At 40.2% G+C, this 25,043-nt stretch overlaps 2 protein-coding genes across 2 annotated transcripts; both read left to right on the top strand.

Moving 5' to 3' along the window:
* The first annotated feature begins 3,304 nt into the window (after positions 1-3,304).
* Positions 3,305-7,375, top strand: LOC124155107. Its single transcript, XM_046528845.1, has 2 exons — positions 3,305-3,531; positions 4,149-7,375. Exons 1-2 carry the CDS (start codon positions 3,520-3,522, stop codon positions 6,414-6,416), a joined length of 2,280 nt encoding a protein of 759 aa, XP_046384801.1. The 5' UTR covers positions 3,305-3,519; the 3' UTR covers positions 6,417-7,375.
* Positions 7,376-22,850: 15,475 nt separating this feature from the next.
* LOC124155106 lies at positions 22,851-23,932 on the top strand. Its single transcript, XM_046528844.1, has 4 exons — positions 22,851-23,018; positions 23,104-23,299; positions 23,385-23,571; positions 23,686-23,932. Exons 1-4 carry the CDS (start codon positions 22,959-22,961, stop codon positions 23,777-23,779), a joined length of 537 nt encoding a protein of 178 aa, XP_046384800.1. The 5' UTR covers positions 22,851-22,958; the 3' UTR covers positions 23,780-23,932.
* Positions 23,933-25,043: the final 1,111 nt, after the last annotated feature.

Raw genomic sequence — 25,043 nt, 5'->3', positions numbered from 1 at the left:
GACATTACGTCCTCCTGTTGAGGATCTCGGCAAGAAGGATTTCTTAATTGGTCACATAGGAGGGGCAGCATTGGAGAAGCTAGCTGTGAATCTTCACCCTCTCACACCGGACCAGCTGACTTACGAACAATTAGTGGAGGAGCTTAAGACCATATTTACACCGGTGCGCTTCTTTCGTGCTGAGAGGCTGATCTTTCAACGTCGTGTGCGTGAACCCAATGAAAGTTTTTCGGAGTATGCCCTGGCGTTAAAGAAGTTGGCTGCCACCTGTGATTTTGGGAACAGTATGGAAGATAGATTAATTGACCAATTTCTGTATGGTCTTAATAGTGAAGAAATAACCACTAAATTGGCTGGCGAAAATGTTCCTTTTAAGAGATTTGTGGCCAAAGCGTGCTATATGGAAGGATCTGCGGAATACGCCAAAAGCACTGGGGATAGTCCTGCCTCAGTCTCGGTAATTAATAAGAGATCTCAACCTCACTGTAAGCCGTCATCACCAAAGAACATGATGAAATGTTTTAATTGTGGAGGGCCTCACTATGCTAACTCATGTGACAAGCCTTTGAAGTGTACCCATTGTGGCAAGGACGGGCATTCAGTGAAATTCTGCCGTCAAAAGAGTAAAGATAAGTTCAAAAAGAAAAAGATGGTAAAATCCGTGCTAGAACAAACACCAGAGGAATCTAGTGACGAAGACTGCCACAGCTATGTGGGGTCGTTGCATCAAGTGCAGGGAACCCAACGAAATCGGCGCACGTTGACTGTTCAGATTAATGGTGCACCTGTAACTATGCAAATAGATTCGGCCGCAGATGCATCCTGTGTAGGAGAAGATATTTATAAGAAACATTTAAGCCACTTGAAGTTGACGCCCACCTCTATGTTATACAATTGTTCCAGTGCCCCCTTATCATTACTCGGCGAATGTCAGGTTAATGTTATGTTTGAAGGAATTGAATATGTGTTACCTCTGGTTGTGCACAAAGGGAAGTTTCATTGCTTGATGGGTCTTCCGTGGCTAGAAGTGCTTCCTATAAATTGGTACAGTCTTTTCCCAAAGAAAGCTGTAAATGTGGTTGCCAATGGTAAAACTGTGTTAGAGGATCTTAAGAAAGAGTTCCCTTCTGTATTCTCTGGAAAGCCTGGGCTAATCAAGGGTTATGTCGCCCAGATTGTATTGAAACCAGATTCTGTACCAGTTTTTGTATCTCATAGACAAGTGCCTATTCCATTGCGAGACAAGGTAAGAAAAGAGTTGGAAAAAATGGTTGAACAAGGGATTTTGGAGCCCACGACCAACACACAGTGGGGTACTCCAATTGTAGTGGTCCCGAAATCCAATGGCGAGGTGAGAATCTGTGGGGATTACAGTTGTTCAGTAAACCGTTGTCTGAGTATGGATCATTACCCACTGCCACTGATAGACGATTTGTCTTTACTAAAAGGTGAGTGTTTCTGTAAAATTGATCTTTCTCAGGCATATATACAGTTAGCCGTTGGTAAAGAATCACAATCTATATTAACTTTGAGCACCCATGTAGGTTGTTTTAAAGTAAAGAGAATGCTGTATGGGATAGCTTCTGCGCCCGCTATTTTCCAGCAAACCGTTGAAAAAATCTTACAGGGTATTCCTAACTTATTTGTGTATCTTGATGATATTCTTATTTATGCTGAAAATTGGTGTGACTGTTCCTCTGTTTTAAAACAGGTATTAGGGCGATTGGCCCAACATAACATTGTCATTAACGTACCTAAGTGTGAATTTTTTGTTAACAGAGTCATATTTTTAGGTCATGTGCTAGATTCTCATGGGTTACATGTTGAAGAATCTATGGTTAAGGCTATTGTGAATATGGGTGCGCCTTCAAATGTGTCTGAGTTGAGTAGTTTCCTAGGAGCTGTCAAATTCTATTATAAATTCCTCCCAGATGCATCTACTTTTATGGAACCCTTAAATAAACTATTGAAGAAAGATTTCCCTTGGTCTTGGGGTAAAGAACAAAAGGAAGCCTTTGCAAAATGTAAGACAGCCCTTAGTAGTAGCCAGGTACTTATTCCTTATTCCCTTAAGTTACCTATTAGACTAACTTGTGATGCCTCTCAAGTTGGGGCTGGAGCAGTTCTATCTCACATTCTCCCTTCAGGGGAAGAGCGCCCAGTGGGCTTTGCCTCAAAAACTTTTACCTCCACCGAACGCAATTATGCTCAAGTGGAGAGAGAGGCTGCAGCAGTAATTTTTGGTGTCACCCATTTTAACAAATTTCTTTGGGGGAGAGAATTTGAACTGGTTACTGACCACAGTTCTCTCACAATAATTTTTGGGTCAAAGACTGGTGTCAAGCCCCTCGCTGCTGCACGTCTTCAGCGTTGGGCAGTATTACTGCATGGCTACAGATTTAAGATTGTGTATAAAAAAGGGATAAATATCCCTCATGCTGATGTTTTAAGCAGACTTCCATTGGCAGATGATACACCAGTGGAGTCTCCTGAAAATGTAATATGTTTAGTTAAGACATTAGGTGTACCTTTTGAATGCCCAGTCGATTGTGCTAGCCACAGAAAAAGATCCTGATTTATTAAAAGTACGGATGTACATCCAGCATGGCTGGCCCTCTAAATGTGATGATCTGCGGTTACAACCTTACTTTAAGAGACAGTTAGAACTCTCTATTAATAACCAGTGTGTCACCTATGGTTCGAAAGTTTGTATCCCAAAAGCTCTACAACGTGATGTCTTAAATTTGTTGCATGATCAACACCCAGGAATGAGTAAAATGAAAGCACTTGCTCGTGGTTATGTCTATTGGCCCACTCTTGACCAGGACATTGAAATTATGGTAGCTTCTTGTGAGCCATGTCAACAGGTCCAAAACTCACTTCCTCAAATACCATTTTCTCCTTGGACATGGCCAAAATCTAAGTGGGAGAGAGTTCATGCCGACTTTTGTTATGTAGAAAATAAGACATTGCTTATTGTGGTAGATGCTTATTCTAAGTGGCCGATTGTTGCAATTATGAAGGAAACAAGTGCTTCTGCAGTAATTGAAAAACTTGAGTCTATGACAGCTGCATATGGGTTGTTTAAAGTGTTTGTCTCCGATAATGGCCCACCTTTTCAGTCCCAAGAAATTAGTGAGTTTCTTACTAGTATGGGTGCCAAACATCTGTTTTCTCCCCCATACTTACCAAGGGCAAATGGTCAGGCACATATATGTTTCCAATCCACAAATCCACATAAAAGGGGAATTTGAGAAAAAAATTAGATTTAATACGAGATATAAATAATTTATGTTCAACTGTAAAGTATAAGTTTAATTTAATGAATCAAAAGAGTAAATTTTAATATTTTTATTTTTTCCCACTTTTTTGAATGATTTGAAGTTGCATCATTCAAGGTCCGGATTGCTCTGTGTAAAAATGTTTAAGTTTTGAGCTCTGTGGTGGAGGCACAATTCACTAGTTCACTAAACTGTGATTAGATTGAAGAAGAGGTTATGTTCAAGTGACATCACAAAAATGAAAGATCAGGTAAGATTCTTTATGCATTTTTTAAATGTTATACAAAAGAAGGTTGCATGTAACATCCGTTACACAAAAACATGAAAAAGTTATTTATTTATATGAATGGTTTTTAGGAAAACAATGAAAGTTTCCAAAAGTAAGGTTAAGGTATGCATCTGTTGGTATATCCCTTTAAATTTACATATTAATGTCAAATTACACTTTTATAACAGTTTTAAATCTTGTAACATCCGTTACGTAACGGATGTTACAAGCATCAACCTATTAGTTATAACCTTATTTACAACATTTACCACACATTTTTATCTTTACTATCACTATTTTCACTGTTTAGGATTTGAACAAGTTACCAAATACTTCTGAATGGTATTTAATCATTAATACCTATTAATTAATATAAATAGCTTTATTTTAGCCTACATCCCGACCGTTTTTATTTATACAAATTTCAAAAGAAATGTTGGCCTAAATTGTTTGTGCCTTCTATTTTAATTAGGCCTAGGCCTGATTAACAAATAAAAGTAAAGATTTAAGTTGATACAAATTTGCCATTAATTTGTATAACTTTGTACAACCAATTTGAGTCTTAGTTTGTTTGGCTACAAAGAGTGGTTTTGTTACAGGACCTGTCAATGGCAAGTCACGAAGATGCTTCTGAAAACCCACCTGTGTTTAAGAATAGGATGGCAAAATATCGGTATAACAAGAAAAAAAATGAACAGAAATGGAAAGAACATCTCGAAAAGGACGCAAAAAGGAACAAAGATAACCGGAATAAAGCAAAAGAAGAAATGACTGATGAACAAAAATTAAAGAAAAAAGAAGAGACCCGCTTAAGAGTAAAAGCTTGGCGGGCAAAGCAAAGACCTGCTCAAACGCACCATAGTGAGTCTACTCCTACTAAAGTTTTAGGCTCTTACAAGAAAGAAAGCACTCTTAAGAAGGCGGTGTTTAAAGTGCGGAAGTCGCTGCCTTTCAGCCCTAAAAAGAAAAAAGCTGTCATCCGGCAATTATTGAAAGTTGAGAAGTTAACTGATTCAGACTTAGTCCAACTAAAACAAAACACCATACCTAGAAAAAAGTTTTGTGAGGAAATGAACGAACAAGTTATAAAATGGTACGAAACCGATGATATCAGCTGGCAAGCCCCGGGGAAAAGGGACTGTGTAAAAATATATGATCCTGAAACACAGAAGAAAATTCAAAAACAAAAAAGATTTTTAGTCATGACTATAGACGAAGCAAGAGAATTGTTTCAGGAAAAATACAATGTTTCTGTATCCAGATCCAAGTTTTTTGATTTGAGACCTAAACATGTTCTACCAGTGGCTAACACACCACACAATGTTTGTGTGTGTGTGAAACATGCAAATTTTGCTTTCTTGGTAGAGGGGTTAAAGACTGCTGCTGGTTTAGGATCAAATTTTAACCATCGCAGCTTGTTGGACTTAGTGTGCTGCAACACTATGAGCGAAAGTTGCATGACTAATAAATGCAAAACTTGTACTCAAGATATCAAAACTGTGTTGAAGGAAAACATTGATTTGTCAGCAATTACAAAGTGGAAAACTTGGCAGAAAATTGAAGGTAAATACCAAGTAGTTGAAAAAACAACTGCATTACAAACAGTTGTTAAAGAAATTAATGAAATGCTACCAAGTTTTAAATTCCATTGTTTTGTCCAGAAGGTGCAATCAGCATACTTTGATCATGTTAAGAGTAAGATCAACAAGGGTACAGCTATCATACAAATCGACTATGCTGAAAACGTTTCTCTTACGCCTCAAGATGAGATACAGAGTGGACACTGGGGCCACAGACAAGTAACTTTATTTACAGCTTGTATTTGGTATGAGAATGGAGTTAAGTCCTATGTTGTAGTAAGTGATGATTTAACTCATTCTAAAGAATCAAGCTGGGTTTTCTTGAAAACTATTATCAGCCATTTCAAGGCATTTTGTTATGAGGATTTGACAAACCTGCTAATATTCTCAGACAACTGTTCTGCTCAATTTAAGAGCAAATTCACTACTTCAAATATCTGTTTCCTTGCTAACGATTTGAATGTAGAGAATGTTGAATGGAGCTCATTTGCACCTGGTCATGGGAAAGGTGCTGTCGATGCAATCGGAGGCCAACTCAAGCGACAGATCTGGATTAAGATCAAATCCCGCTCTGTGATAATAAACACAGCACAGGAGTTTTTTGATGTCTGTGAGAAAACCTGTGAATCTGTCCAAGTATTGTTCGTTCCAAAACAAGATGTAGTCGAGACTGGAAAAATGCTACAACAACGATGGGAGAACGCAGCAGAAGTTATAGGAATCCAAAAGTATCATCACTTTAAAAAGTTTGATGAAAAGCATATTCTTGCTGCTTTCACCAACCGATCTTCGATGAATAAACATCAAGTTGTTGTCAGTCCTGGGGAGAAAAAAAATAAGAAGACGAAGCAAACCCCCCTTCGATATTCCGATGTATATTCCGGTGACTCGGAATCCAGCGAATCAGTCAGTTCTTGTATCAGCGGAGTTGGGGCTCTTTGGCAACTGGAGAATGAACTTGATAGAGATGAGTGTGCAGAAGAACAAGTAATTGAAGAAAGTCAAATCGTCCCTGACACACATGTGCTGGTGAAGTACAATACGAGTAGAAACAGTTTTACATATGCGGCAGTGTGTCAAACTCCGGTTTGTGATGATGGAGAAGTTGGTGTTTTGTTTCTTACTGCAGTTGGTAACGAAGGCTGTCTTTTTAAAATCAATGAAGATGGTGAAAAGTATGTTGATTTTGAACAAATAGTAAAAATTCTACCAAACCCTGATATAACGTGTGCAGGACAGGACAGGGTACATTATAAGTATCCATACCCAATCCTTGTAAATAAGTAACTTATCGTAGGTATGTTAAAACATGAGCTAGAACGATAATTCTTTAGAGGAACAGTTTTAAATGGAGTTGCATTATAGTATTGCTTTGATATTTTGATTTAAGTTTGTCAATTAACTAATGAAATTTCAGAAGAGGAATTATAGGCTATATACCTAACTTATACAATTTGTATAAGAAGACTATAAATAAATAGCGTAAAGCCTAAAGAAAAATAATTTAAGTCTAGATTTCATTGATGTTATTTTATAATATTGCTTTGATATTTTGGTTTAATGTTTGTAAAAGTAAGTAATTTAAGTTTATGAGATGTTATATAGGCTATACTTGAGTTATTCAGTTTGTATAAAAAAAATAATAAGCCTAATGTGGTTCAACGTATGATTTAACTTTATTTATGTAAGAGTAAGTGAATTTTATATGATGACAAATCAATAAATAAATAATTTATTTCATAAAAATCATCTGCATTCTTTATTATATACCTTAATTTGTGTTTTAAATCTGAAAATTTTCAAAGGGGTTCATTTTATAGGCTATTTTACCAAGGGGGAAAATTGTGTAACATCCGTTACAAAATCGATGTAACATCCGTTACAAAGGAAAATAATTTTTATTAGTTATTTTTAATATTTTAAGAGTTGTAATTTGTAGCTCAAAGTAAAGTATATACATTATATAAAGCTAACAAATATTTAATATTTCCACTGGTATCTTAGGTGGGCTGAATTTTAGTTAGATATCCATGAACTAAAGTAGGCTGTTCCCCTTTGTGTAACATCCGTTACACGCCAAAACAATTTATAACTCGTTTATTAATTTATGAATTGTGACAAAACTTGCACTGATAATCAAAGTGAATCTTATTTACCTCCTGAAAGTCTTAAAATGTATTACTGATAATATTTGAAGACAATATTTGCAGTTTTATAGTGAAAATGTAACATCCGGCACATATGGATTGGCTGCATATTATATGCCATATGGCTATGTGTTTCTGAAACTTGAGTAGGTTTTTACGTATAGAATATAATCATTCTATGTGGCCAGTGTCTCCATGATGCTTGCGTTACTATTCTTGAAATGTTGTCCAATGCTGACTTTGATTAGTTAATTACAATGTGATGTGTGTAGGTCAATAATTTTATACAGTTATACAGTACATACAGTTTTTCATGATGCATACCTTAGATGCTGATTATGGCAAAAACATATTTCTAGGACTTTCATTATAAATTATTTCATTACTGAGAAGGGGAGACCATGTACCTTGCTATGCCATTTTTGATGCCATATACTTCAAGGTGTTCAGAATGTAATCTCCACAGCCTTGATTTTATCATCATCAATTTTGGATACATGAAAGGCAAGGTGAATGTATAGCATGAAAATGATTAATTACTGCCAAACTACAGCCATTCCGCCCATAAATCATTCTCAGCAGCATTTGACATTCTGAACACCATAAAAAATTTGGAATAAAAAAATAAAGGCGGGTTCTATTTAGTGTCAACTGTTTTAGGACTTCTTACATTGTGAATGAATCAAGATGTGAAGAATATTTGCTATGTTAGTTTGGTTAAACCTGGTAATTGAATCACATGATTATGATATCTTTATTTTGTTTTTGACTGCATTAATTTTTCATTTCAGTGGGAGGAGTTAACGCCAGGCTCAGGCATTTTCATCAACAAAAATACCTATTTAGGTATCAAGTCGGGGGTGAGGTACTCCACAAGGCTAACTGTGGCGAAGGCCTTGTTGGAGGAGGTGTTTACGAAAGAAGCACTAATGACTTGCTCCCCGCTTGGAACAAATTCCGGTAGTGGACCCCGGCGTCCTGCATTATATCCTCCTGCCTACAAGGCAATTTTAGGTGAGTTTCGTTATTTGTAATCTTATAATTGTAATATCTACGCAGAGACACCAAGTGTTATGAAGGTGAACTATCTTCCTCTTTGTATGTTTTTTGTTTTACTTGTTTTTTCCGGTTAGTCGTTGTTCACCGTGATCGCGAATAGACGTGTGAAATTAATATCCCTCTTATTTATTTCCAATCCTGATCCGTTCCTACAAGTTTTTGATTCATTGAAAATAAAAGATGTTGGATTTCATTCTTCATGTGCTTACAAGTTTTATCGTATTTCAGAGGCCAGTGATGTGATTGGGGCCACAAATAAATTTCCCGAGGTGTCACTCAAATCTTACAACCACGGCCTAGGCTCAAAATTGAGCAAATTGAAGGGAGGCGAATATCCTGAGGGAGAAACTTGTTCATGGTAGCGGGTAGTATGTGCATTTGTGTGTGTTTGTTTATTTATAACTATGATGAAATAAATTGTGTATTTTAATTACATTCTTTTTATTGATAATCGCCTCTAGTCCCTATGATTCACCAGCATTTGCTGGGATTCCATACGATTCGCATTTCTTCGGAAAGTTTTAGGATTCCCTGCGAATCATCCGGTGTGGAATCCTCGTGAATCTCGCCAATTCATATGTTTTCATAAGGGTATTCATAAATTCCCTAGCCACATAGTAGTATTACATTATGACACTCAAAAACATATCTAAGATATAATAATAAGACATCAGTTTTACGATCTCTCCAGTAGGTGCTTTCTTAGTTTACTTTTTAATTCCCTAATAGTTTTTATTCTCTTCAAGTTTTCTGGAAACTCGTTTATTGCCATTGGGATTTTAATATTCATTACACCTTTACCATAGTTGTTATTATATTTCGGTACATAGTAATGAGTAAGATTTCTCATTTCCATGGAGTGGTTGTAATCTTTGTGAATCTTTAATGTATTTCCAAAGGCATTAAAAGAATCCAAAGTCATTCCAATCTTCAAACGGAAGGGTAATACCAATGATTTGAGTGACTATCGCCCAATTTCTCTGCAGTCACTGTTTGCCAAAATATTTGAGAAAGTTTTCTATGCTAGACTTGTGTCATTTCTAGAATCACATAATGTAATCTCGTCAAGCCAGCATGTTTAGAAAAAATAGGTCCACCTCAACAGCTGTGCATGATGCTGTGGATTTCATACTTGCATCACTAGATAACAAATTAGATACCGTGGGCTTATTTATTGACTTCTCACAGGCCTTTAACAATGTTAACCATCACTTACTGTTAAAGAAACTGGAAAAGTTAGGCATTCGTGGTATCCCAAATAACTGGATTCAATCCTATTTATTTGATAGATCTCAAAGAGTTAGTTTGAATATTGAAGGTTCTGTGTACAACTCCACGCCTAAAGATGTTTATTGTGGAGTCCCTCAGGGATCTATTTTGGGCCCTATATTATTCCTGATATATATTAATAATCTCCCTCATAATCTACAAACAGACTGTTCAAAGATTGTCCTTTATGCTGATGATACTAACATTCTAGTTTCATCCACATCACTACAGTGCACAATTGAGAAAAGTGAAATACTTCTTCAGCAGTTGAGAGACTGGTGTTCTTTAAATTGCTTAGATATAAATGTTGATGCCTAGCCATGCACTTTAATCTCAGGAGAAAACATGGTGTTGACCTTAATCTTGCCCATGATGGTCAATTCATGCGCCAAGCTCAAGATGTTAAATTCCTAGGACTTACAATCTCGTCAAATCTATCTTGGGAAGAACATATCTGTTATCTACTTAAAATTCTATGCTCCACTTGTTTTCTTATACGTTTCATTAGATTTTCTGTTACTTCTGACATGCTGTTAACACTTTATTATGGCCAATTTTACTCCCGCATCATTGTTATAAAGCATTATTTACTGGGGATCATCACATGCTTCAGTAAAGCTTTTTAGGCTGCAAAAGAAAATTGCACGACTTATGGTCTTTGCTCCTTATAATGCCCCATGCCGACCTATTTTTAAAAGACTCAATATTCTCCCACTCCCATGTGTGTATATTCTTTCTGTCCTCATGTTTATCAAAACTAATTTCTTTGAGTTCCCTAAAAACTGTGATGTCCATGATTATTACACAAGAGGTCATGATACCATTCATTATAATTATGTCAGGACTAAATCAGCCTTTATAGGCCCAAAAACTATAGGGTTACGGCTGTACAATAAATTACCATCCAGTTTAAAAAATTGTAAAACTTCTGGATCATTTAAAATACAAGCTAAACGCTTTTTACTAGAAAAATTATATTATTCCGTAGATGAATTTCTTCAGGGTAATAGTGTATAATTATTTGTCTATTATATTTTTTTATGTACCTGTGTTATATTTTTTATGTACCTGACGACTCCTATATCAGTGTAATCTGGTCTTCGGATAATAAAATACACTACTACTACTTGTTGAAATAATTATTAATTACTAACACATAAATGTACAGGTCAGTAACCTTTAGTATACTGAGTTCTTCATACAAAGATTTATTATGTTCAGGAGAACCCTTGAGGGATATTCCTGCATTCTTATGATTTGTTGTTGATTCAATCCCTGCGTGAATTAATTTGAGAATTTTTTTTTTGAGTTTTTAACAGAGTGTCCTGATAGTATTGTGCAGTACTTCCCCAAATGGTAATTCCGTAGCGTAGTATTGATTCAACCAGTGCGTAATATATCATAATCTTTGTTTTTGTTGGGATTAGGGTATTAATTTGATACATCTGATAATTAATTTTCCTTAGTTTACTGTTCATTTTAACTATGTGTCTATCAAATTTCAAATACTGATCAATGGTTATACCCAAGTATTTGTAATGGGTAACTTGTTCCAGAGGAGTGCAATTACAAGTGCTTGAAAGGCCCTTTTTATGTAGACATTTATGGTCATGCATATAGAGTTTAATGGGAGTAATCTTAAATCCTTAATTAATAATTTGCCTTACTTTTGTTTTATTAGGGTTTATTGTTAGGTCATGATCGTGAGACCATATAGCTATGTTTTGCAGATCTTCTTGCATGTACTTTACTGCCTGAGTGTAATCTTTATGGTTTGTTATTAGAACCACATCATCTGCATAAAGGAAAATTTGACCGTACTTAATGGCTTTAAATATTCCATTCACATAAATGTTAAACAATATAGGTCCCAGTATTGATCCCTGAGGTACTCCATATTGAGTAATCATGAAATTACTCTGAACATTATTAATCTTGACTGCTATTTTTTTGTTTGACAAATAACTTTTAAACAAATCTAAGACATTTCCTCTCATTCCAAATTCTTGAAGATCCTGTAATAGCATCTCATGATTTACAGTATCAAATGCTTTTTTGTAATCTATGAAAGAAACAATTACATGCTTGTTCTTGTTTAGACAAGAGTTCACAATGTCAGCAAAAGTTTCTAGAGCTTCTCTTGTACCCTTATGTTTCTGAAAACCATACTGATTTTTATTTATAAGTCTGTATTTAGGTATAGGGGAGAACAGGGTAATCACGGTCAGCGGGTAATGGCGGTCAGTGATATATCCAGTTCTGTATTTTAAATATAAGCGCCATGAATGGTCTGCCATCTTGTGGATAGCCCTCATACTTCATTGGAATCCATTAGGAAACTTTCCTCCATGAGCTACAGGTGTGAGAGCAGTCGTTGGTTTTTGCAAGGTTTTGATCTTATTTTTGTCGCTCGGTTTTTAACTTCATGAACGCCAGTGTGTATCGCTTTTGGTTCAATAATTTTTTTGTGCAAGGTACGTACAAATATTCTCCTAAATGTGTAATCAATTTGGCTTACATTTAATTTCGGTTTCCATATTGAATTTTTTGAATGTTACATCAACATACGGGGTAATGACGGTTAGTTGACCACCAATACCCCACATCATTTCCAACGAATAGAAATTCAAATGATAACTTAAAAATAGCCATTTGACTTTTTCGTCAGGGATAGTGGTAGTGATATGGATCTCTATCCTATTTTGCCAACATTTGAGATGAACGACTACACTGGAGTTAACTTTTTCCGGAAACATAATGAAATACACTTTTGTATGTTCCACAAGAGTTTTTAATCCCGACCTAGGTTTCGGCAGTACACACTGTCATTATCAAGGTAAATGACAATAAATAAACTAAAACTGGGTCGCTGGGCTAGAGGGAGACTCAACGCTTAAAGCGTCTCTTCCCCTTAGCCTTCGCCCGGTTTATCTCTGACTCCGAGATATCGTCTTCATCCATGGACTCTGGGAGGCTGTGTGTAGCCTTACCAGTTGGACCGGGGGACTGGGACGTCCCACGCTTGTTTTGCGTGGCCCCGGTGGTGACTGAGTTCCGGTTCTTCTTCGAAGAATCCAACACGGCGTCATTTTTTTCTGTCAGAATGTTCTTTGTTACCGGTTTACTAGCCTTATCCGGTTTGGCTTGGCTATTGCTGTTGTCCGTTGCTTTGTAGTAGTGTTTCTTTTATAGGGTGCGTCGGCGGCTAAGGCCATTTTGCACCACTCATTGACTGGTATTGAGAAAAGGGAATAGGCCCGTTCTGAAATCAACGTGACAATAATTTACAAGAGGTAAAATTTATATTTTATTGAAATGCCGAGTTGAGTGTAGGAATGCTATCAGTCGGGAAATGTTTTCGGGAGTGTCTCCTAGTACCTCAGCTAGGTTGACTCCGAGGTTGTGATTCACCCGTGCAGTACGATATCTTGCACAGTCCGTAAATATGTCGCACTGTTAGTGGACAATCGCAATTTAAGCATTGGGGCTGTATTCTCTCTTCGGTGAAGAGGTATGAATGGATTAATAAGCAGTGACCAATTCTTAAGCGTGTTAAAACCACTTCCTCCCTGCGGACATTTCTTATAGAGGTTTGCCACGCAGTTATTACGGGCTTTATTTCCCGAAGTTTGTTATTTTGGATTTCGAGCCATTGCGTCTACCAAATTTGTCTAATCATACCCCTCATGGCATTCCCTAAATCTTCCGCTGGATTAACTGAAAATCTGTATCCGGAGACCTGAGTGCATCTTTGGCTGCAGAATCTGCCTTCTCATTCCCTGGTATGCCCACATGCCCAGGGACCCAAGCGAAGCTTATAGTGGTCCCTTTTTTACTCAGGGATAACAGAGTGCTTTGTATGTCCTGAACAATGGGGTGACAAGGAGAATAAAGAGATATGGATTGGAGAGCACTGTATGAATCTGTACAGATCATAAATGACGCAACACTGTTTTTAATGGATCGGAGAGCAATCCTAATCGCAGTGAGCTCAGCCGTAAAAATGGAACAGTACGGATGCAATTTTGCCTTAAGGACTCCATGATATGGGGATACCACAGCGCACCAACAGGCGGTATCCGATTTGGAACCGTCAGTGTATACGAACGTAAATTCAGAGTTTTCAGCGCGAAACTCCTTGAAAAGTTGTTGGTATTCTCCCGGCATAGCAGTAGATTTCGAGCAACGAGCAAGACCAAGTCTCATGGCTGGTCGGGGAATTAACCACGGCGGCACGTTACTGTACCCCGTGGGGTACGTGGCGGGCAAGGTAAAATTGCATTATGCGATTAGGTTTCTAAAGCGAACACTTAGAGGTTTAGTGGATCTTGTCTTTCGGTTAAAAAGGTCTAAAAGCAGTGGGTGGTAAATTATGTTAAAACAGGGGTGGTTCGGCGCAGATAAAATTTTTGTGGCATAATTGCACATCAACGTCTCTCTACGATTGACTAGGGGAGGCTCTCCTGCGCGTAAATGCTCAAGACAGGGGAGGTCCTGAAGGCACCGGTTGCTAAACGCAGTCCAGTATTATGAACCGTCGAGAGCGGTTTCATGTAGGTCTCACGGGCGGATGAGTACACAATCGATCCGTAGTCTAGCCTTGAGCGTACTAATGCTCGATACAGCATAAGAATTGAGGTACGATCCGCGCCCCATGTCGAATGTGACAGAAACCGTTAAATGTTCAGAAGTTTAAAACAATTGTCTCTTAGAGTTCGGAAATGTTCGCGCCAATTCAGGCGCCGGTCCAATGTCATACCCAGAAATCGGGCGTTCTCAACGTAAGGAAGCTCATTACTATTGAGATATAGGGACGGTGGGGCTTGTACACCCCGTCCTCGGTAAAAGTGAATGCATTTCGTTTTCTCAGTAACGGAATCCATTCCTCTGAGACCAAACTGAGAGCTTGTTCAGAGTTAGCTGGATCAGCCTAGAGGCATTCGTTAATTTTGATGACCTGCAGAAAATAGCGAGGTCATCAACAAACAAGGAGCCCATAACTGGGGAGCGGATACACTCGGCCACATCGTTTATCGCAATGGCAAATAGGGTCACGCTCAGTACGGACCCCTGGGGTACTCCATTTTCTGTGGATATAAGGTAGATAGGGGTCATTCCATGTCAAGTGGTCTAGGGCTCCCCGCGCGACCATCACCGATTTTGATGAAATTTTGTACGAACAGTCCCACATGTCCCAAACAAATGCTGGTAAAGTTTTAGGCTCGGCGGTGCAATATTTGCGGAGATACAGGAGTTTGATTGACCCCATACCTCGACTTCCTACAGTATGACTGTGAAATTTTCGCAATTTTAAATATCATTATCTCCGCAATTATTTTTTCAAAAGAAACGAAACTCGGCTACTTGGTACAACTTTTGGTGCTCTATTCAACGCAACAATTTAAAAATTTTAGTAATCATTAGGACTGAACAAATTTCTCACAAAATTTGACGAAAAATGTTTTTTGAGAAAAAATTTAAAATGTTGACACTGTACAGTTCCGACAATATTCAAGCGATGAAGATGAAACTTGGTGCACGATATCTTTACATAACATAGTTTTTAAAGCAAAAATTGAAAGCCTATAGGTCATTGCATAATTTAATAAATTAAGTGTAAAGTTGCAGGTTTTTGTAAATTGGTCAAAAATAGGGTACCTTAAATAAACTGTTACAAAAATATTTTCGAGGTGCGGAGATTTTTTTCAAGATGGCGGATGCTAATAAGTGCCCGGTGTGTCTCAAAAACGTTGATACGAATAATGCACATATTGTATGCAGCAAGTGTGACGTTCATGTACACAAAAGGTGCTCTAAAATCAAAGACAACATCTTTAAGATATATTTGAGTCAGCCTGAACTCGATTGGTTTTGTTCTGGGTGCAACCCCAAAACTGCTCCAACCACGCCAGGATCTAAGGCACCTAATAGCAGTAAGATGGCAGATAGTGGAGTGAACTGTGGTTGTTCCACTTTTATCATCAAACTGGAAGCCTTGGTGATGGAACTGAAAACAGAGTTGGCCCAATTGAAAAATGAACGACTGATTAATCCTGTTCCCGAAAATCCCACTACGGACGCATCTGATTTTATGGAAACCGTGATCAATGAGGTTAGGGATAGGGAATATCGTAGCAGGAATGTAATTCTTTTCGGCATTAAGGACAATGGTGCTAATGAAAAGGAGGACAAACGGGAGATATTGTCTGTTATCGTAGTAGTAGTATTTGGATTTAGGGTGCGTCGACGGCAAGGTCATTTTGCACCACTACTGCGCTATTTAATTACAAAAGTTATGTATAAAGTAATCTACTGCATCTGATGTCTTCGTTGAAAGTGTACATAATTAGACTTTATTAAAAATGTTTATTTCTCTGAGAAACCGAAATGTACCGATTAAGTTGGTAGGGTGGTCTCCTAAAAGGGTTTTTAGGTCTCCCCCTAGATTATTTCGTCTTCGCGCTTTGCGGTACTTAACACAATCTAGCATGATGTGTCTAATACTTAATGGACATTTACAATCCCCACATTGGGGAGGTTCCTTCTCTTCAGTAAAGAGATACGCATGGGTCAGGGGACTGTGCCCTATCCTCAATCGTGTAAGTACTACTTCCTCTCTCCGATTACTACGAGCTGAGGAGGGCCACGCTGCTACCATGTCCTTGATGCCACGGAGCTTGTTATTATTTAGAATCCTCCATGACTCCCTCCATTTTCCAAATACCACGTTTCTTAGAGATGCTCGTAAGTCCTCGTGGGGAACCAGCGTTGAGACAAGAACTTCGTTATTCAGAGCTTCCTTGGCCATAGCGTCTGCTATCTCATTCCCGGCTATCCCCTCATGTCCCGGTACCCACAGAAAATGGATATTCAAACCCTTTCTCGACAGGGTCAGCAGGAGAGAGTGTATTTCTTGCACGATCGGGTGCACGGGTGAGAAGCCAGAGATGGCTTGTAGCGAGCTCCTGGAGTCAGTGCATATGACAAAGGAGCCGCCGTGGTCACCTAGGGCTTCTAGAGCTGTCCTTATGGCATAAACCTCCGCCGTGTACACACTGCACATCGGGTGAAGCTTTGCTCTGATGTTCCCGTGGATAGGGGAGAACACTGCACATGCACAAGCAGAGTTATCTTTCGAACCGTCAGTGTAAACGGGGGTGAGGTTGGGGTGATTCCATCGGAACATGGCAAACAAACGCTGGTACTCCGAGGGAGTGGTGGAAGACTTCGGTCGAGATCGTGAAAGAATATTCACCACCGGAGTGGGAGTGATCCAAGGGGGGTGTTCCGAGAATGAAACAGGATACACTTCAGGTAGCGTGAATTCGCATCCGCGAATAAAATCGTTAAAACGAACGCTTACTGGTCTGGTTGCTTTAGTCCTTCGGTTAAAAACGTTAATAAAACGGGGTTTAAAAAGTAAACTATAACATGGGTGACTCGTCATTGCTAAAATTTTGGAAACGTAGCTACAAAGAAGCCAGGTCCTTCGGTAGCATAGAGGAGGCTCGCCTGCGTCGGTATATATACTGGGAATCGGGCTGGTCCTAAACGCCCCAGTGCATAGTCGCAGACCTGCGTTGTGCACTGAATTAAGTGCTTTCAAATACGTCTCGCGAGCGGACGCATACACGAATGAGCCGTAGTCTAATTTCGACCGCACCAGTGTGCGGTAAAGTAAAATTAAGGTGGTGCGGTCTGCTCCCCAAGATGCGTGGCTTAAAAACTTTAAAATGTTCAAAGACTTCAAACAGTTTACCTTGACAGAATTAATGTGCTCCTTCCAGTTGAGTTTGTGGTCGAGGGTCATCCCCAGAAAACGGATGATTCCACAAATGGGAGGTTTCTACCACCTAGGTGTAACGTGGGATTTACATGGACGCCCCGAGTGCGAGAAAAGTGAACGCACTTTGTTTTCTCCAAAGAGAAAAGGAAGCCGTTATTTTGGGTCCATTTGTGGAGTTTATTGATGGTGAGTTGCGCCATACGCGATGCATTCACGACCCTAGATGATCTGCAGAAAATCGCGAGATCATCCACAAACAGTGACCCTAACACTGGCTCCTTGATGCATTGAGCTATGTCGTTGATCGCAATAGCGAACAACGTCACGCTCAGAACGGAGCCTTGGGGAACTCCGTTGTCAAGAGGGTAAAAATTTGACAACAACTGTCCCGTCCTTACTTTAAAAACACGGTTGGTTAAAAAATTTTGTATAAAAATGGGCAAACAGCCTCTAAAACCCCACTCGCGTAATACGCGTAGAATCTTACGTCGCCAGACCCGGTCGTAAGCCTTCTCTAAGTCGAAAAATACACCGACTACGTGTTGGCGGAGAAGGAAGGCTTCTTGGATTAAATTTTCAATTCTAACCAAGTGGTCCATTGTGGAACGGTTCCGTCTGAATCCGCATTGTATCCTAGAGAGGAGTTTTCGACGCTCCAGCCACCAAATGAGACGTCGATTTACCATTCGCTCCATTAACTTGCACAGGCAGCTGGTGAGAGAAATCGGCCGGTAAGAATTCGGATCAGCTCGGTCTTTTCCATGTTTTGGAATGGGAACAATGACGGACTCCCGCCAGGACGGAGGAAAATCCCCATTGGCCTAGAGCTGATTAAAAGTTTCAAGGATTTCCAGCAACGCCGATTCCGATAGATTTCGGAGGAAGGCATTGTGGATCTCGTCGGGACCTGGGGACGTGTCGTGCGAGTCTTGGATGGCAGATTTCAGCTCCCAAATGGTAAATGGCATATTGTAGTCTGCCGTTGTTTTAGGCTCCATAAAGGATATAGGGACGTTCTCGAGCCTTTTCTTGAGGATCGCAAAAGAAGGTTCATAGCATTCGTCGCTGCTCACTTTGGCGAGTAATTGGGCGAATACGTTCCCTATCGCAGCTGGAGAAGTGATAACCTTTCCTTCGACTTCTAGGAAGGATATACCTAGATGCTGGCTGCTACCCGATATGCTCCTCACCTTACGCCATACCTGTGCAAGTGGAGTCCTGTGGTTGACACCGGAGACAAAATTCATCCAAGAAATCCTCTTTGCGTCCTTTATTACCTGACGCGCTTTCGCTCTTAGTCGCCGAAAAGCGGAGAGATTATTTGCTGTAGGATACTTGTTGAAAATTCGGAGAGCTTTCTTACGTTTTTTAATGGCTTCTGCGCAGGTTTCATTCCACCATGGCACAGCATTTCTTGGAAGGATGCTTCGAGATCGTGGTATGCTAATTTCGGCGGCTTGAATGATGCTGGATGTCAAAAGATTTACGTTTGTTACACAGTCGTTGTTTTTATCCCACACGTAGTTAAAATTTGAGTTAAAAAGATGCCAATCAGCTTTCCGGACAATCCAACAGCCTGGTCTAATAAAATCGGGGTTTAAATTTTGCTCCCTTTTGATTAAAAGGGGAAAGTGATCGCTCCCACTAAGATCCTTATGCACAGAGAGTTTGAGTTTATTGACCAAACTAGTCGAAATAATACCCAAGTCAATGGAGGAAGAATCGCCGCTATAAGAGTTAAAACGGGTTTTCTCGCCGTTATTGAGCAAAATTAGGTTAAAATCACTAATAAAACTTGATAAAATACGTCCCCTACGGTTGCACTGTTCCGGGGTGCTTCCCCATAGACGATCGTGAGCATTGAAATCTCCGAGTAAAATAAAAGGCTGAGGTAGCTGATGAACAAGGGATTCTAGATTAAAACGGGTGACGGGTGCACCCTCCGGCAGGTAAACGTTGCACACCGTTATCGCCTCGGGAGCGTGCACCGTCACCGCTACCGCTTGGAACGGTGTGTTAAGATTTATTCTGGAGGTGTAAAGTGCCTCCCGAACAAAAACCGCCACTCCACCATGGGCTCGTTGGCCGCTGGTATCGTCCAATCTAAAAGCGTTAAAATGTTTTAAATATCCCTTGTCCGTGTCCTTAAAATGTGTTTCCTGCAAACATATACAGGACGGGTTAAAATCTCTGATTAAAATGTCTAGCTCCTCCTTATGCCGATAAAAACCGTTACAGTTCCACTGTATGATAAAATCCATTAAAAATTGATAAAAATTAAATAAATAAATAAATAGATAAATTAATTTAAAACTGCCAAAGTGAGAGTCAACGCTTAATGCGTCTTCTCTCCTTAGCCTTCGCCCGGATGATTTCTGACTCGGATATATATTCGTCTTCTTCCATAGACTCTGGTTGGCTACGCGTAGGCGAACCAGATGGACCCGGGGACTGAGATTTTCCACGCCTGCTTTGCGTGGCCACGGTGGGTGTTGTGGTTGGGTTCTTCTTTGAAGAGCCCTGACTAGCATCGTTTTTTTCCGGCGGTGTGCCCTTCTTCGTTGCCGGCTTGGTAGCTTTATCCGGCTTGGCTTGCTTTGCATTCTTAATAGTATGTTCGTCCTTATTTTCCTCTTGCGTGTCAGTATTGTTATTTCTCTCACTATCTACTACGGCAGCATACGAACGGGAGAACGTAGGCGCGATGAGTGTTCTGTATTTCTTTCGTGCTTCTTGATATGGCAGCTTTTCCACGGTCTTTATCTCCATTATTTTTTTCTCTTCTCTCATCTTGGGGCAATCTCGAGAATAAACCGGATGTGATCCCTCGCAATTCACACAGGTTGGTGCAGAGGTGCACGCGTCACCTTCGTGTTTATCTTTGCCACAGCGCGGGCAGGTGGCCTTGCCCTCACATCTGGTAGCGATGTGGCCGAAACGCTGGCATTGAAAACACCGCATGGGGCTAGGAATGAATGGCCTTACGGAAACAGATTCGTATCCCACATAGACCTTGTCAGGAAGTTTGTCACGACAGAAAGTGAGGATGACGGACGTGCTGTTGGTCAGCTCACCGTTCCTCTTTGTCTTTAGACGGCGGCAGTCTATTACACCCTGAGACGCCATCTCACTCTTTATCTCATCTTCAGAGACGTAGAGTAGGTCGTAATGCGAAATGACTCCCCGACATGTATTGAGTGTTTGGTGCACCTGGACCTTAACCGGTATTTCGTTAAATTTTGTCATTTTCAATAACTTTTCGCTTTGTGTTTCGTTACTGGTTTTAATTAACAGTGATCCATCCCTTAATTTTTTGGCCGATTCTAAGTCACCGGGTATCGCTGCCGACAAAACTCGTCTTATTAGAAAGGGAGATACCTTTGTCAGGGTCTCACCATCATTAGCACATCTCATAACAAGGAATTTCCGACATGCGGTAGACTTACTTTCTCCCCCGCCCACTTCCGGACGGGATCTTTTCGTTGGAGGAAGAAAGTTGTTATCCATGGACTCAAAACAGAAATTCATCCCCTGGGCTCCCCACCCACCACGGAGCCACACATTCGGGACGCCACACCGAGATCCGGTGTGGTCGCCAGGGCTACCCGAGGGATATAGGAACCTTTGATAGGGGATCTCTTTTGGGTTAGAACCTCCAGCGCGGGGGCCCTCCGAACCCACGCACCTTCGGCCGCCCTCCGGAGATCCCCATATCTCCAGCACTAACCCGTCCTGGCGTACGCTCGGAAGGAGCCGCCAAGCTCCCCAGCCGCCAGGAGCCGATTGACCGAGCTGGGCTCTTCTCGGCCGCCCGTTTTTCGGGGAATCCAGGGCCGAAGTGGGGTGTTGAACTCCGACCCATACCGGGTTTCCGACGCCCAGCTGGGTGCCGGAGAACTCACCCACCAGGATCCCCTTCTCCCCCTTGTACGGGTCTCCACGCACGGCAAACACGTGGGTGAATCTGGACGCCAGATGTTTCGGCTACTCAGCACAGCAGAGTCACATGCTGTCTGGACGCTATCCTAGCGTACGAAGGGTTTTTTGACGAGGTTGTCTCCCCAGTGGGCTCGGGTCCGTGGGGGCGCGACTCCCCAAAGGAAGAGATTACTCTCTTCCCCCCGTGCGGGGGGGGGGGGATCAAGATTAATAATTTGTCATGTGGGATCGGCGGAAACGGGCTTCCTCAACGAATGCAAGCTGGTATTCCGGAGTAAAGGCAAAAAAAATACGGATTACCATTGCGATATGAATGCAATTGTCTTTACGAAATGGTAAGTCTAAAACTTAGGAATTAATTTCACAGTATTATTTTAAAAAATATTAAATTAAAAAATTATACACACTTCTTGTTGATTTTTAAGCGAAGTTGATGTTTATTGTTAACTTCTTGCTTCTTTAAAACTCATTCACAGGTTCCAAAACTTTTTAAGTGTCTTGGAGCAGCGAGATATAAAAAATTCTGTGATTGTGATGGACAATGCCAGCTACCACTCCGTTGTGAGGGTTGTCCTTGGATGGACCCCTTAGGTTCCTCACATGAATCCAAAAGGATTTAGGGTTGTTGATAAGGTCAGCGTCTACTTTAGATAAATATTGCAAGTGACATTGACTAGAGAGCACACTACACTGTCTTCTGACCTCCTTGAACCTGTTCAAGACGGAAACATCAAGTGTTCTCTTGTATTCTCGGTGAAGCCTTTTCTTCTCAAACACCAACCGCTTCAAGTCCCTCGAGAACCAACGAGGAAAAGAATCATATTTGGAATCCCTACCTAAGAGCTAAAAATGCTATGTGCTTTGGTATTTGGCACTAAATCTGCAAACGCAATTGATTTGAGTAGGCTTGGCCTATAGTCAGTAGTTTAAGACCAGTTCTTTTATGGCATGGCATACTGTCTAATCACTTCTGCACTGAGTCAGTATAGGCACACTTACACATTCTAGCCTCCACCTTATGAATGAATTTCTCTATGTTGTCTAAACGGGAGAGAATAGCATCATCACTTCTGTCACCAGCTGAGGCTCTCAATTCTGCCACTCGATTGGCATTTTCCTCTGCTGCTTTCCTCTCCTTCATGGCCACTTTCCTCAGGTCATTCAAGGCTTCTGTCTGCTCCTCTGCCGCCCGCTTGTATTCAGCAGCATCCTTCCTTGCTTTTTCCAGCATGCTCTGTAATCTGGCAATTTCATTATCTTTGCCAAGAATTAAAGATGCATCAGTGCTCGCATCCTCCGAGTTACCAGGTTCACCTTGTACCTGGTCATAGCCCTCATTCTACGGGAGACATACATTGGTTATTAACAGAAAGGTATTTAATCGGTTAACAGGTAAGCGGTTGGTGTTTGAGAAGAAAAGGCTTCACCGAGAATACAAGAGAACACTTGATGTTTCCGTCTTGAACAGGTTCAAGGAGGTCAGAAGACAGTGTAGTGTGCTCTCTAGTCAATGTCACTTGCAATATTTATCTAAAGTAGACGGATTACCATAGACGAAGTATTTATCAATAAAATGTTTTAGTTTGGGAGTTGCGAAACTCAGCCTGACGTTTCTTTTTGTCTTCAGGTATGTCACCTCCCTCAACAGTACCATCATCTAATATGGCCAGCTCCTCTTCGGGCACAGTTGTAAGTACATTCATTTTAAGGGTGCACAAAGACAATATTTGAATCCCCTTAAAGGTTATAGTTCACACATTTTTATTTCCCTCAGGACATCGGGTTTGGATATAGCATAACTGTCCATGCTAAGTCAACATTGGACTCTACTCAAGACCGGGCGAAATGGCTTCGCACTTTGCTCTTTGCGGTATTTAAGGAAGATGCTGGCTCGTATAGATTTTACAAACCCCGCACGGAGCAAAGTAGGCTGAAGAAGTTCCCAGCAAGCTTCATATCGTTGGCTGAAAGTAAGAGAGTGCATATTTTTCTTTCATCCTCCAAATAAGGAAACTTCTTGTATAATAAAATGTTTTCTTTTATCTTTTTCTCCAGGCATGTACCCTGCTTTCTTGGAAAGATTGGGGTACAACGCTGCAGCCAAAGTGTGTGAGATGAAGCGGCTGGGAGCTGAGCTGGCAGACAGGGCGAAAGCCATTGACCGTGCCAGCTCCACTTTGCCTACTCCAAACCCAAGAAGGAGGAGAGCAACAGATGAGGATGTGGCTGCAGATGGGCAAGAGTAAGTACTCTTCAGATCTATGAAAAGATTCAATTACTTTACATCCACCTGCATTAATTTTTTTAAATAGTAAGTGGAGTAATAAATTATGTCATTCCTTTCTTTTGCCATCAGCGATATCCTGGATGAATCAACAGGGCAATTCCGCAGGGTAACGGAGTATATCCTCAATCCTGTCACAGGAGAATTGGAAGAACAGGAGGTCTAAATCAGGATTCTTCTGTATTCATAAGATAATAAATGTAAATATTTTTAAATTATTGATGTTTGATGAATTGATGTGTATATTTGTGAAGTAATTGATGTTAATATTAATGAAGTGATTGATGTTAATAAATTGAAAAGAATGCACACGCATGTATTTTTAATGTTATTATTTAAGTGGTAGTCGAGTCCTTTTTCCAACCCTTGCCGGTCCTTTGTACTGTGGAATACAACACTTCATGGAAGGTTTCCGGACCCTTAGTTGTTGAATCAGGACATCTCCTCGCCAAATGTCAATCCTTCACCTCCACCCGATTAGATGAATGAGAACACTTCGTTGACACTTCGAGTCGCCTATATCCTAACACTTCAGTGTTCCAAAAAACACTTCCCCGACTCCTCGTCAATGCTTCGTTGATCCTTCCAGAACACTTCGCCAACACTTCGTGGCAATGCATTCCGGACACTTCGAAAACTCTTTATTTTTACCAGGGAGTGAGCCAACTAGAGTGAGTAAACACTCTCAAACTGTCTTGGACAATATCCTGACTAATATTGATCTGGTTAATGTTGAAACCAAAATTATTACTTCACATATATCTGATCATTACCCTCTTCATTCCACAATTTCAGTTTCCTCTACCTATAAATGTAATAAACATTATAAAAGGTATTTCACTAGTCAAAATCTCGCAGTCTTCTGCGACATGCTGCATTGTCATGACTGGTCTAGCCTATATAGTTTTGAATCTTTTGATAATAGCTTTGATTACTTTTACTCTAATTATCAATATTATTTTGATATCTGCTTTCCTTTAGTTCTAAAAAATACTAAAAACTTGCCACTATCTGCAAACTGTAAAAACCCATGGGTTACTGATGAAATTAGTAGTAGTAGTATTTGGATTTAGGGTGCGTCGACGGCAAGGTCATTTTGCACCACTACTGTGCTATTTAATTACAAAAGTTATGTATAAAGTAATCTACTGCATCTGATGTCTTCGTTGAAAGTGTACATAATTAGACTTTATTAAAAATGTTTATTTCTCTGAGAAACCGAAATGTACAGATTAAGTTGGTAGGGTGGTCTCCTAAAAGGGTTTTTAGGTCTCCCCCTAGATTATTTCGTCTTCGCGCTTCGCGGTACTTAACACAATCTAGCATGATGTGTCTAATACTTAATGGACATTTACAATCCCCACATTGGGGAGGTTCCTTCTCTTCAGTAAAGAGATACGCATGGGTCAGGGGGCTGTGCCCTATCCTCA

This window comes from Ischnura elegans, chromosome 3, assembly GCF_921293095.1.
Source record: "Ischnura elegans chromosome 3, ioIscEleg1.1, whole genome shotgun sequence".
Classification (NCBI taxonomy): Eukaryota; Metazoa; Arthropoda; class Insecta; order Odonata; family Coenagrionidae; genus Ischnura; species Ischnura elegans.
This window is presented reverse-complemented; position numbering and strand designations above follow the sequence as displayed.

Excerpts from the sequence above, each read along its gene's own strand:
- LOC124155106 (XM_046528844.1), top strand. The coding sequence starts at position 22,959 with ATGTCACCTCCCTCAACAGTACCATCATCTAATATGGCCAGCTCCTCT. Across the intron at positions 23,019-23,103 it reads GCTCCTCTTCGGGCACAGTT|GACATCGGGTTTGGATATAG; the intron begins GTAAGTACATTC and ends TATTTCCCTCAG. Across the intron at positions 23,300-23,384 it reads CTTCATATCGTTGGCTGAAA|GCATGTACCCTGCTTTCTTG; the intron begins GTAAGAGAGTGC and ends CTTTTTCTCCAG.